Here is a 14250-nt window from a genome sequence, read left to right as displayed (position 1 = left end):
CAACTTGTTTTTCATTCACTTAAGTTATGAGGCATAAGTTCAACTGTGTTATTCTTCAGCCTTATGTTTAAGAACTGTATCTAAATTTTTTCCAAGAATGTACAGTAGAATATTCCAATTTCTATCATTTTACTGGTATGCTATGGGTTCTTTTCTTATATGGGGATATAACTATAGTTGAATATTTTATGGTAATAATTTTAACTAAATTTTGTAGTAGTACTCTTTTTGAAGTCTTAAAAAGACTAAATGTACTGACACTCAAAAACGTTTTGCTTACTTTAGGAGAACACAAACTTCATTTTATCCCCGCGCTGATTGGGCCCTTTCTGGAGGTGACCTTGATTCCCCAGCCAGACCTCCGGAACGTCATGATTCCTATTTTCCACGACATGATGGACTGGGAGCAGAGGAGGAGTGGCAACTTCAAACAGGTGGGCACTGTCACCCAGCAGAAGATTTTCCCCGTTCTGCTCTAAGTGCAGAAATGAACACTGGTTGCTGCACTCAGAACCAGGAGAACCTCTCCTCTACCAAGCCTTGGGTACTCTTCATAGCTCCTTGTTCCCCTGAGCCTCCAGGAAAACCCTGAAAGGCCATTTTATTCCTTTCAGCTAAAAAAAAAAAAAATTCTTCAACTTACCACGTCTGTACATGAGACTTTACAGACGGTTGTTTGCGCCTAGCTGGACACGGCTCAGAGGAATGGGAAGGCTAATGATCCTTTAAGCCTTGGGCTCTCTGTGGTCTTCACATTGTGTTTGGTGAATGGGTTAGCTCTGAACGTTTGATCCACAGTATGCTTTATTGCTCTCAGCTTGGAGCATTGAAAATTAATTTGAAGGAAGAAACAGTGGAAAATCTCAGAGGAAATTCCAAGGGGATGAACCTGCTGCTGTCTCTTGCTGACCTAGGTTCTAATAGTGCTGCTCGAGTTTGGGGAAGAGAGACATCCTTATTGGAAAACTAGCTCTGTAAAGCATCAGCCACTATGGCGGTCCACGTCTGTTGGGGGAAGTAGAAAAACCCTACGCTCAGGTAGTGACTGCACAAGCCTGCAGGATGTGGCCTTCCATTAGAATTCTCCACACGAGGCTGTCTTCAGACCTCAGAGAACTGCTTGTCAACTGTATGAGCAATTTGATTTTATGCATAGACCTTTCCTGTTGCCAAAAGTGTGGGCATTTCACTTCTGTCCGTATGTACAATGATTTTCAAGAAAGCTAATAGGTGAGCAAAAAGCTATGAACAGACTGTGCTTGGTAGGGGAGTACACTTTCCTTCTCCTCATCCTTATCATCGATTGACATTTGGTTTAAAGGAGTAATTGGACTCAGCCCTTTGACAAAGTTGACATCTCAAGCCTGAATTGCCTTAACTCTGGCTAAGGGTTCTCATTTTCTCTCCTCTTTTGCTTCATATAGATAAAAGGAAATTTTTCCCTTCCTGATATTCAAGCTATAAAGAATTTACATCCTTGAAGATATAAATGTTTTGACTACAGTTTTCAGGAAATATGTCCTTTCTCTCTCCTGCTGCTTACTGCTGACTTAGAATATTTCTGTAGGTCTACCATCTGTACATGGCGAGGATGAGTTCTCAACTTCAGCAAAGATTTAGTGCAACCCCGAACTGTTTTAAGGGAGAAAACAGATATAAAACACATTAAAGATTTAAATTAATGTATGTGGGCATGCTAGTTTGCTGATGTTCTCAGATATGGTGATGTAAAGAAAAAAGAAATAGGACTTGCCAGTTTTTATAGTCCCTAAAAAAAGAATGAAATGTTTAAATCAGGCTGCTAGCATTTATGTTGGGATCCCAGATAGATAGATGCTGTCTTTGGCAGCAGGAAAAGCTAGCCAGCCAGGAGTATGAAGTCATTTTGAATGCATCTAAATTAGCCCCCTAGAATTCCAAAGGGAGGCTTGCTATTAACCATGGCTGACAATGTCACTTTGACAAAGCATACTACAGCTTGTCCTCTGGCATAAGGAAATAACATACCAATTTGCCTAAAAATCTCATGTATGAAGTAGGAGGAAAGGGAGTAATATTTTGGTGTGTTTCAGGTGGAGGCCAAGCTAATTGACAAATTGGATAGCCTGATGTCAGAAGGCAAAGGTGATGAAACATACCGTGAGCTCTTCAACAGTATGTGAGTAATGTGTTTCTCTCCAGTTGGTTCTATTCAGGACATCTGGTGTCAGTGCTGAGCCATTCTGCACCATGGTAGATGAGAGCTGCAGAGAAAGCCTGGGTCTCACAGGAGAGCTTTGTCTTTGTGCAGTGTGCAGTAAAGGAGAATTGCCTAACACTAGCAAGTGGATCTTATCATGTTGATGATTAGACGTGTCTCCTTATTTTAATCTCAGATTAGGATAGGTCGCCTCTGTTACATAACAAACCTCACTCTTTTCTTCCTTGGTAATTTTAAGGGGAAATAAGGCCATTGTTATAAGATAATGATTTTAAAAAGAATTATGAGTAGAAGAGGAAGGAAAGTGTGTGATTTTGACATTTGTATAGTGTTTTCCAATGCCTGACTGGCTGACTCGCTGTTTGAAAATTTAACGTAGTTTGTGCCTGATCGTCAGCAATTGCTTTAATCCATGGGCACTGGCCTTTTGCTCAGGATTGTTGAATGTTTCCAGATGGCTCTTATTAGAGTGACACCAAAGCAAGTCTAGTGAGTTTGTAGTTCGGGGTTTGCAAGGAGAATAGAGGAAAAGAGTGGAGCTCTGTGTCCCAAATGGTCCAACATGATCACAGTCTCAGGATTGCTTGTATGACGCACCAGGCAGAGTCAAGGCACGGTGATGTCTCTGCGATTTGGGATTTCCCACCTGGCATTGATCTTCTTTATGAGCTTGTAGACCTTAGTCATTTTTGAACCTAGTATTTTTAGAACATGTTTTTCTTTTAAGGGAGAAAATTGGCTCACTGAGCTTGGAAAATGTTCATGTTTCTTTCCAGACTGCAAAGAGAATACATTTCTCTCTTATAAAACATACCTGTGTTTGTGCTCATGCCCATCCATCGCCCAAGTGGGACTGACAGCCAAGTGCAAGGCCCAAGTTCATTGTAGGATTGTTAATTAGCAACAGAGGACATATGAATGTCTAGGCTTTAAAATAATGATATCATAAAATGAATAGGTTTGACTGATAGGTGGTGGAGTCACCAGCTTGGCTGATTCAAAATTATTCTTGAAGCTTTCAGGAAAGCTGTGTATAAAGGGAAAGCCAGGAAGGGCTACAGAGATTTCATGTGGTGGTAGTGGTGAGTGAGAAAATATATTGTGAACCCCGAGTACCATTTTCTTTTGATACTGTAATTATACCAAAACTTTCACTAATTATTCACAAGCCCTTGTTCATTCTTGTGTATAAAGTGTCTGTCTTTCATGACAGCTGGAGTTTAGCAAGAATTTAGATTAAAACCTCATCCAACATAATAAATTACCTTTGAAAAATGCTTTCATTTCAGTTACTAGTCCTTGGTTAGAACAAAGAGCTAAAATACAAAAGCACTCAGTGAAATGCACCCCTTGTGATTTGTGATTAATTATTTATAATGAATTTAGAAGACTAATAAATGCATGCTCTGTTTTTTTAATGCCTCTTATCTACTTTAGTAAGGGCCTAATAATTTGAAATTTGGATCACTTTTATATAAATATGACTGAAACAGAAGCTGTACCTTGACATTAAAATAAAAGTAATAATTAAGATATTAAGTAAGCCTCTATAATTAGTGGTATTTTAAGAGACCTGAATCACTCTATGGAAGTTTTATTCTTTTGTTGATTTTATTTAGCAATGCTAGAATATGTAAATAATTATAATAATAGATAAAAATTTTTAAAGGCTATAAATATTTTTGTTAATGCTTTCATAGTCAGCATATTGAGAATAAAACAAAATTAAAGTGACAATTAAATAGCATTACTACCTGGTCTCAGAAAAGAGAGTGAAAATGTAAGTGTATTTCAAGAAACAATAAAGCCCTTTTACTTCTTGAACTAATAGTAACAATGAATTAGTGTAACCATGGTTGATTGCTGTACTCGCCGCAAATCAGGAAGGCTTGCTGTTATGGTACAGACTCTCATTTACTCTGAAATTCATGTCTGAAACTTCATAGATTTAGTTCAGAAGATGGAAGCCTGGAAGGCTCCCACTGCTTCTGAGCATGTCATACTTGGCAAAACAAGACTTAGAACAAGACTTTTGGTTTGTGTAATGTCCTGGCCAAGAATGCATCTCCCCTTCCCTAACCCCACATCCTCATTGATGTGTATTATCACGGTTCTTTAAACCAGTGGGGCTTCCTGTTTTTGATGATAGTGCTGAGGTTGTGGCCGATAGACCTCAGTGTGAGATACGTGAAATTGGGCATGCTGCATTTACTAGTCCCCCCTAACTTATGATCTGGCTTCTATGCAGACTTTCCAGGCAAGCCCTCAAGTTAGTCAGGGATGCCACAGAGGTTCTGCTGGGGAGACAGAGCATAGCCTCCTACTGCTCTGAGGCCCTAATTAGGCTTTGCAAAGAAAGTGACATCTATGTCAGTTCTCCCCTCCACTCCGTCCAATCCAGCACAGCTCCAAATTATCCCAAAGACCAATGATTGCATGTTTCATCACTGCCTGGATTCTATAATACCGTACCTCAAGTAGCCAAATCTACCTGCCGTTTGGGTTGTTCAAGAAGAGTGTATATGTCAGAGCAATGTTCTCAGCATTATCCTGAGACAGAGTGAAAATTAGCCCAGCGCTGTCCAGCCCCATTGCCTTCATGGTGAGCAATGCCACTGAGCTGTTCTCTATCCTGTCCTGCTCTCCACTTGATGGAAGAGTCCTATTGTGAAACCCAGAAAAGCTTGTGAGAAACTTGTCCCTACCGTATGAGGTGAGGTCTCTGACTACACCACACCAGCACTAAAGCATGGTTCAGACCAGGAGAGAATATCCAGTCTCACCCAAGATATCTAGAAAGACTCGTTCCCTGTGATGATAGCCTCCTTGGTTTGTATGGCTCATGTAGGAACTGGAACGTGGGAGGATTCCCAAATGAAAGAATAACCCTGGCCAAGGCCGCAAATGAATGAGGCCATGCACTTGGTCCTAACATTTGGTCTTGTGTCACCAAAGCGAGCCATGCCTCTTCTGAGAGGATGATGGAGCTCTGCTTTCTGACTGTTCCAGGAAGCTGAAAATTAATGAACGTCGTACATGAAGACTGTATTTTTAGAATTCTTACTTGAGATACTTGGTTTTTAGCCTCTGAGCGTGTACGGTGTGGGCTGTCACTTGGAGGAATTTCTGTAGCATCCTGCATGATTTGGCAGAGTGTGAGAACTTGGTTCGGTACCAGTTTGTCGCTTACTCTCTAAACAGGTGTTGTTTAGAGGTTTTGAAATGAAAACACATTTAAACAGCTAAGAGGCCTTCCCTGGAGTAAGTCAGGGCCAGCCCCACACCTTCCATATATCACCTCTCTCTGACGAACCCACTTTTGATCTAGATAACATTTTAAAATCAGTCAGGAACACATACGATGTGACAGACAACAGACATGGAGAACACACAGAACACTGGGTACTAGAATGGCAACAGCAGGAAGAGGAAGTGGGGAAGGAAAGAAAATTGGAAAAGAATATAGCCACAGACAAAATAAACCTTTACCAAGATAGTTTTCCCTTTACTGTTTTTTTTTCAACTAAGTACAGATATGACATGCTTACATTGTAGCTATAAGAAATGTACACACGCACACATCGTCCCCTCCCTCTTTTTGAAATCAAGATGCAAGAGAAAATTTTGTACAGAAATGAGGATCACTGAAATAAGAAGGGTGGAAGTATTCTGCTACCAGCACGCTCAGGTTCTCCCATCGATGGGGGAAAGTTCAGCCGGGAAGCCTTCCCCCAGCACGGTGATGATTTGCAGAGAGGAGAGGAGGCAGATCAGGTCCTCATGATGACTGTGTTGTGTTGACATAGTGCCTCTGCTCCAAGGTATTGAGGATTAGGGGCAGTGTAGGAGGAGAGACACCGCTCGGCGCTCACCATCAATCTGCTCTAACAAGCACTCAGAAAACCCTCTGTGATTAACAGAGTGAATGAGCGCGCTGAGTGAGGGCACAGATAGTACAATATGAATCGAGTGGGCAAATGCTAAGTGACGGGAGGAAACGAGAAACGTCATACCGTCTGCACAAGGATTTTCCTGTAGCAGTTACATTGCAGCAAAATTGCTTGGGTGAAGATGCGTTCCACCGAGAGGTAGGAAAACATGTTTATGGGACTGAAACCAGCTCTCTACTTGGAAGTAAACTTGGAGGGACTCCCGTGTCCGCTTCCGCGCTGCTATTGAATGTGGCAGGGCACCAGCCAGCACAACAGAGAAGCAAGGGGGAAATGTCTTTGAGCTGTGAGGTGCTTGTGTGTGTTTGAAAGCATGATTATGTGCATGTGTTCATATCTTATGACTTGGATAATCTGAAAATCCATTTGCTTTGTCAATGCTTCCTGGATTAGAATTCCACTGTTTGGTCCCTACCCTAGGTAAGACATTGTTTGCAAATTGTCCTACTTGTGAGATGTCGCAGTGGTTGCTAAGGCATTTAAGGTTCTGATGGAAGTAAAATGGTTGTCATGGTGACTGATAAAAATAAATGTTGAAAAATGCCCTGGGTTCTTTCTTTTCCAGTCTACTAAAGAGAATTGAGCGGGAAACATGGAGGGAGAGTGGCGTTTCGTTAATCGCCACTGTCACTCGGCTGATGGAGAGATTGTTAGACTACAGGTAAGCTGCATCCCAAGACTGCAGATGGGCTCTGTTCTAGTTAAAAGCTCCAGTCTCGGAGCTGTAATGAGCATTCCATGCGAGTTAATCAGTCAAAGACTTGCTAATCAGCACCCAGACTTCAAACTGGCTTGTTGAGAGTTTTGCATCTGGCTCTGGTGTTTGCTTCCTTGTTTGTTTAGCTCTCTGTTTTAATAACTCCTTCAAAGTCTCATTTAGTTGAAAGAGTTCTCAGAGTCCTTGACTGTCCTCAAAAATAGAAAGAAGGAAAAGGAAAGAAAAATCTTTGGGTATTTAGACTCACCCACTCAAAAACTGTCGTGGTCCAAACACTTTAGGATGAACCTAGGGGCTTGTCCTAAGGTGCTGTAAGGCCTGAGTGCACTGTTATCTTTTCCAAATATAATTTCTTTTCCTTTTTATTCCCATTTATCTTGCCTTTACAGCAGGCTGTCCCATTCTGTGCAAGGCTTTTATTTTAAAGACAAGCCTCTCCTTCCCTTTTGTCTCTGGTCAGACTGACCAGCTGCTTTTAGAGCTCAGATGAGGGATAGGCACCCTTTCTCCCCTGCCCATCAAGAGGAACAGTCCTACCATGCAATTCAGGAGCCCGTCAGTCTCTGCCCTCAGTCCCCTCGGAGACCTCTGGCCCCAGTTGCCTTTCCCTGAATTCACACAGTCATCTCCAGTGTCTGCAGACACCCCGCCCACCCCCACACCACACACAAAAAACAAACTATGTTTTCCCCACAGAATTCAGCTCCGAGTGTGACTCTCGCTTTCTGTGTCTAGGGACTGCATGAAAATAGGAGAAGTTGACGGCAAGAAGATCGGCTGCACAGTTAGCCTACTGGTTAGTGACCTGGACTTTGTTTCTCCTCCTAACCTTTGTTGTTCTTCACAGAAATACTAATTTGTCGGCTTTCACCCTTCAGTGTGTGCTTTCCAGGGGGTTTCTTGCAAAAATGTGAAAATATTAAAAAAAAAAAAAAAAAAACAGATAGCGAGCTTTAGGTTGCATGAGGCCCAGAAAGTCCTCAGCTCAGGCCATTGCAGAAAGCCTCTACTGTGCGCAGTGCTGCTGTGCGCCAAGCTGGTAGTGGCGAGCAGGCCTCACTGACATTATGGATGGTTGAGGAGTGCTGCCTTCCCCGTTGCGTTTCTTCCTCAGCTCAGTCTAGAGGCCTTCCCAGGAAAAGCTCAATATCCAAACTGAGGTCTCTTTATTTCTCTGTCCACTGTTCCTCTCTGCCCATCTCTTTGCTCATCCTCACAAGTTATTATATATTTTAATAACCATGGCTGAACTCTCTAACTTATGAAAGTTTTCTGTTTAATATACCTAAACCTCTTTGCAGATTGAATTCACAATAGCACTGTTGCAAAGAGTTGCATTACAATGCATACACGCACACACACAGACACATGTTAACAACAGTCTAAACCATGATTACCCTGGGCCAACCAACATTTACAAGGAACATCACCGGTCTCATTATTAAACAGAATGGAATCTCAACACAAAAGAGTAATCATACATTGGACATTAGGTTTTTTTTTTTTTTTTTTTAATTCTACTATATGGTAAATTAATGCTTTTGATGAATTCCCCTTCATCTCATTTGGGATTGAAGAGGAATGACTTCTTTCAGCTCTGAACCTGTGAATGTCATGGTTTCTTCTTGTGTTTCTGAGAACACATGAGACTTCGTCTGTTCTGAATACTTGTTCTCGCCCCGACTCCCTGAAACCTTTGCAGCTGCACTTTGCCTCTCCTTGAAATGTTTTGCCCTGCGCTTGGCCCATTGTTTTTTTTTTTTTTTTTTTTCATCATTGTGCTCAGTCCCTTTTCAACTCTTTGAACTTTCGCTTCACAATCTTTCTGTTGCCCTAATTTTTTTTGCTATACTCCTCTTCACTTCTGAGTTCTTGGCACCCTCTTTCCTTACCACACCCACCTCCTCCCTCTCATTTTTAAGGAATCGTTACATCTCTACCTCGATTACCAGCCCCTAAAAACTGTGAGATGGAGCATGCTCCGAGGGCGCCTCTTTACCCAGTAATGTACTTAAGTAATTTTCTTCTGTGAAATCAGCAGGGAGCTGGCCATGAGCCCACCACCGTGCTAGCCACGTCTCTCTCTCGGCTCTTCCCTACCTTCACACCGTCTGTCCCTCTCTTCAGCCTCCCATTTCTCACTCCCTTTTGTCTCTCTCCCACTCCAGTCAGGGAACTCAGCCTTTTCCATGTCCTTGCATGCATGCCACATGCTCCGTTAGCTCCTGTGTGAATCCTCAGCCCAGGCACAAAGGCTCATAACTAACCTCAAAGCAAAATGTGTACTTGTTTCCTAAGGAAGGCTTTCTGTCCCCGCCTTCCCAAGTGCCTTCTCCTTGGGTGTGAATTCGTTAATGTAGCCCCTGGCCTCATCTCTTCCACTGCTCTGTCAGAAGAGGCCCTTTCCTTTGGCAGAAGAATGAACACTTTGCCCTGTGTTGTTTATTGTCTCCAATAGGAATATGACAGAAACCTTGTAAGTCAGTGACCCTGTTTGTAATTAAGTGAGATAGCTACAGACTGTGACAAAGAGAATGTGAACACTGTGAAAGCTGTTCCGATTTCAAGCCAGCATAAGAAGCCATATTAAAAGCCCAGATTTATCACTGTGAAGCTGCTCTCCATATTGAAAGTTTCTGATGTTTTCTAGTGGTGATATGGCTCTCCTCTCCTTCCTATGAGGCCGGCAGCAGGGCCTGCTCAGGCCTCTGCCAGTATGCAGTCTGAGCGTAACTCCAGTGTGCAGCTGGTGACAGTGTGTAATATTTGACATGACTAACGGGAGGAACTGTAATTATTATTTTATTCTCTATGTTACGGTTTTGAGCAGACACATGTGAGAGAGATTGTCATCTGGCTGGGAGATGCTGGGGTTTTTTTCTGGAATATTCATGTACAGAGCGAGACAGAGCAATTGCTTGTTTTTGTTCTGAAAAAGAACGGAGCTTCTTACCAGAACACTATTAGAACAAATACTCCTTTAATAATGGGAGACCTGCTGGGGGGTGGTTAGATTGTGTTTATGATACAAGTCTTGCTAATTAAAATGATTTTGACATAATGAGAGAGGTTTGAGTAGCATTGTTCATTTGGCTTTTTAAAGAATGCCAAGATCTACAGGAAATGAAAGGCAAGGAGAGAGCCAATGGTATAGATTGGGAATAAGATATGTTCAACTCACCTTCAGTGTCCACATAGAGGAAAGAACCCTTGGTTCCAAGAATGGACACCAGTCAGATAATGGGCTGACAGTGCCTTTGAGAGCTGATTGTTAAGTTCCTGACTGGCTCATCAGTGATAGAAACTCTAGAGCTCCTGGTGTGTTCTGTTTCAGGAACCTGTCACTCTTTCCAGTACACGGTTTTCTTTTTTGAAACAAGGTTTCTCTGTATAGCCCTGGGTGATCAGGAACTCATTATGTAGAGCTGGCTGGCCTCAAACTCATAGATCTGCCTGCCTCTGCTGTCAGTGGGGATTAAAGGCAGGTGCCACCATGCCTGGCAAGAGAACTCTTCTGTTCACACATCCTTACTTTATGTCCTAGAGAGTTCTTTCTTTAGAAAAAAAAAAGTTTAAGTGAAGTTAAAGAATGCATCCCTGGTGCTGGGCAGCGTATTGAATGTGCAGGTAATTTGATTTTAATACCGTAATTAAATAGACTGGTTGCCCAGTTGACAGCTAAACTGAGAACAAATAATGGAAAGTAACAAGGGAACATCTGGGCACAGGGCCAATTCCAGCATGTAGAATCTAAGGCAGGAAGACCAGGCTATCACTTCAAGGCAAGTGTGGGCTACATACAAAACCCTGCCTTAAAAGAAAAAGAAATGAAAAAGAGAGTGAAAGAAAAAAATTGAATCTTTGATTATAGCCCAGGAATCTCCATCTTATCCACTAACTGCCAGATGTATAACCCAGTGTTGGACTGAAAAATCTGCTGCTGACATTTAGTCCCCTCGATTTATTATGAAAAAGATAAGAGGAAAAAAAAGTGTGTCAGTTCTCTTGACCTTGAAGACACAGAGCTTTAACAAGTCAAAGGAAATATCTGTAGGCCTTGGTACTGAGGAAACACCCAGGCCTGTGCTTTTCTCCACAGAACTTCTATAAGACCGAGCTGAACAAGGAGGAGATGTACATTCGCTACATCCACAAGCTCTACGACCTGCACCTCAAGGCACAGAACTTCACAGGTACCTCGTGTGGGGCTCAGATGGGGGTGGGGGAAAGCGAGCTAGCTACAGACGGGTGCTATGTGGCTCCTCTGCTTTTCACAGTTAGGGATGAAGATTCGGGTGCTTCTTTTCCAAAATCAAAATGCATTTTAGTCATATGTATGTTTCTCAGTACCATGCATTTTACTCTGTCTTTGCACGACTTTTCAGAGATTGCCCTTGGGATTATAAAGGGCATACCTAACACTTTACAGTGTGCTTGCACCTAGTGTTTTGCTGTCTTCATTTCAGCATGGGATCTTTATAGCTGCCCTGCTCTGCGTTTACTTGTGGTATGTGTGTTGAATCTGTCCTCAGTAGAAATTCCATCACCTAGAGCCAGGCTTTGCATTTCATGGTCATAGTGATTGAACAGTGAAGAGTTCTCTCAAATTTTTCTTTATATAAGAAGATCTTTATTCCCTCTTGTTCTAGTCAGCTTTCTGTTGTTATTGAAGCATAGTTTCCGTGATAGTCTGCTGGTAAAGAAGAAGAGTGTGTTGGGGTTCAGGGTGTTGGAGGTGTGGATGCATTGCTAGTTTGCCCGCTGCGTCTGCACTCGGAGAAGCAGCAAGCGATAGCAGGGAGAGTGCGGAGCAGACAGAGAGAAAAACAGGAGCTCATGACCTCTTTCCGCATGACACTGATAATCTAAACCTTTCCAGCAAGCCCTGCCTCTTCCAGCCATCTCTCCATAACATGGAGGTAAGAACCAAGCTGCTTCTTTAAGGGCTTTTTATGGTCTGTGTGAGTGAATGCCATACATGTGCACAAACCCTCCAAAGAAAGAGGAGAGAGTAAATTGTTGAACCTGGAATTACAGGTGGTTGTGAGCCACCCAACGGGAGAGTTGGGTCTACTGGAAGAGCAACAAGGACTCTGAACTCCTGAGATATCTCTCGAACCCAGGACCAAGCTTTAAAACGGGGCGGGGGGAGTGTCTTTGGTAGACATTCCTGAACCCAACCATAGCACAGCTTCACTGCTGAAAGCCATGTTTGCTGCAGTCAGAATTCTCATGGAATAGTTGGTTCATTTTCAGACTTCAAAGGTGTTGTCATTTCCTCCTGGCCTCCCTGTTTATGGTGAGAAGTATGTAGATTTTTAGTGGCCAGTTGTAGAACACTTTCTGTTTGCTTTTGAGAATTTGTATTAGGTCTTCGGTGCTTTGATTGTGGTTTTCATGGGCATGGTTTTCTTAAAGCTTAACAAGTTTGGTTTTGCCAAGCTCTCCTGATCTATAAATGTCTTCCTTTCACCAAATCTGAAAAGGTTGTAAGCATCATTCTCTCAAAATATATTACACTTTACATACACATACTTTCTTTCGGGACTGCAGTGGAATGAGTATTTGGCCTCTGCTCTTTGACCCATAACTCCTGGGACCCAATCATTTTTCCCTCAACCGTATTTCTGTCTGTGATTTAGGCCAAATAGTTAACTTTGCTTTATGTTAAGACTACTGATTCTTTTCTGTCATCTCTGTTCAGCTCCTGGACCTTTCCAATGAAATACTTACTTTGTTTTTGTATCATTCCAATCTAAAATCCCCCCCCCCTTTTTTTTTTTCCTTCTCATAGATTCACTTCCTATGCAAAGAATTCCTCTTTTCAGTTGTTCAGGGGAGCTAACGTTACTACATGGAGCATGGTTTCAATAGCTGCTTCATAGATTCTAAAATGTGAGTCATCTTGGGGTTAGCATCTGTTAATTGCTTTTTCTCTTGGATGGTTATTTAGTTTTCTGGTTTCTTGAATGCCAAGTAATTTTAGATTACATCCTGGACCTTTTGAACATTATGTTACGAGATTCAGCAAAGTTCTGTCAGAATTGTTATTTTTAATTCTGGAAATGAGTCCAGTTAGATTTAAGCCTCAGTTCCCACACCACTGTCTAGAGGTTGTGAGGAGTCTCTGACTGTTGGTTAGCTCTAGCCCATTGCGTGCTGCTTACGTCAATCATGGTCTGCTTCGCAGATATGCACCTTGGAGATCAGCCCAAAGCCTCATAGACAAATGAGAAGCTCTTTCTTGGGCTCTGTCTTCTCCTTGATCCCCGCTCTTTCCCAGTTCTTTGGATTCTGGCTGTGAAGCTGAGGTTGGAAGATGGGGAGGATAACAGAGAGGAAGAGCTCTGTGCTGCCGCAGCCTTTCCCAGCTCTGTAAGAGAAACGCTCTTCTGGGAGCTGCCATTGCCTGATCCCAATTGCAGAAAGTCTGAGATGGGAGAGATAAAACACAGAAAATAAAAGGACACAACTGAACACATTATGATTATTTCCAAGTGTGGCTTTTCCTAATTGCTCTCTTTGTTCTTAATTACTTTTCAAACTCCTCTAAGTATTACGTATTCTGTTGTGTTTCGCTGTGCTTATCAGAGAAGATAGAGTGGAAGATCTTGTTCATCTTAACTACAATCCTTTTCATGAGCTTGAGAATGACAAATTGAGGGCTTTGCCCCACTCTTCTTCCAGGGAACTTGAACTGTGGTCACCACTCAGTCTTTGAGTAAAGAAATCCATTCAGTAACAGTTCTAGAATTTAACGTGCCTCTAGGGCCTCTTGCTGGTCCCACAACTGTAGCATTTCTGTTTATAGTCTGGAGACCTGCATACGGTCCCACACTCTTTTCTAACCTCCTCAGGTTGAGTCCTGAGGTCTGTGGATTCTTTCTCCTTAAAGTAGCTCCCGTCCTGGGTTCTTTTCCCTCAAGCTTCCTTACCAATGCCAAACCTGCCATACTTTATCCATGGATTGAGCTGATCTTTCTGTCTCTTTCCCCATTCTTTTGTGTTATTACATTTTTTAAGATCTGGGGGAGGGGTGCACACGTGTGCATACACTCGCCACATATGTGCGGGTGCTTGAGGAGCCAGGGGAAGGTATTAAATTCTCTGAAGGTGGAGTCCCAGGCAGCTGGGAACTCCCTTACATCTATGCTCGAACCCAAAATGACCTTCAGAGGAGCAGCAAGCCATCTTTCCAGCCCCATATTCTCTGTTTTAAAGTACTTATCAAATTGTTTTTTCATTAGTTATATTTTACATATGTATTATATACTATACATATACAAAATCACACATATATATGGTTGTGTGAATGTGTTTAGGAAGACAAGTAATTCCCAGGAAAAGATGAGTTCTTTGACTTTTTGTTTTAAGTTCTCACA

At 42.3% G+C, this 14250-nt stretch overlaps 1 protein-coding gene across 6 annotated transcripts in view; it reads left to right on the top strand.

Moving 5' to 3' along the window:
* The window catches only part of Dock4 (dedicator of cytokinesis 4), a 381158-nt gene that overhangs the window by 325733 nt on the left and 41175 nt on the right, over positions 1-14250 (top strand). For 4 of the 6 annotated variants that reach the window (XM_055624110.1, XM_055624102.1, XM_055624093.1 and 1 more), the window contains 6 exons: positions 286-434; positions 2073-2158; positions 6544-6570; positions 6716-6811; positions 7604-7664; positions 10968-11061. In XM_055624110.1, coding sequence (XP_055480085.1) covers positions 286-434; positions 2073-2158; positions 6544-6570; positions 6716-6811; positions 7604-7664; positions 10968-11061 — 513 coding nt within the window. The remainder of the gene's footprint in view (positions 1-285; positions 435-2072; positions 2159-6543; positions 6571-6715; positions 6812-7603; positions 7665-10967; positions 11062-14250) is intronic. The other 2 variants (XM_055624087.1, XM_055624080.1) reach the window with 1 other exon arrangement.

The sequence above is a fragment of the Psammomys obesus genome, unplaced genomic scaffold (assembly GCF_907164565.1).
Source record: "Psammomys obesus unplaced genomic scaffold, mPsaObe1.curated_primary_1811, whole genome shotgun sequence".
In the NCBI taxonomy this organism is placed as follows: domain Eukaryota; kingdom Metazoa; phylum Chordata; class Mammalia; order Rodentia; family Muridae; genus Psammomys; species Psammomys obesus.
Note: the sequence above shows the minus strand (reverse complement) of the source record. Positions and strands in the feature narration are given on the sequence as shown.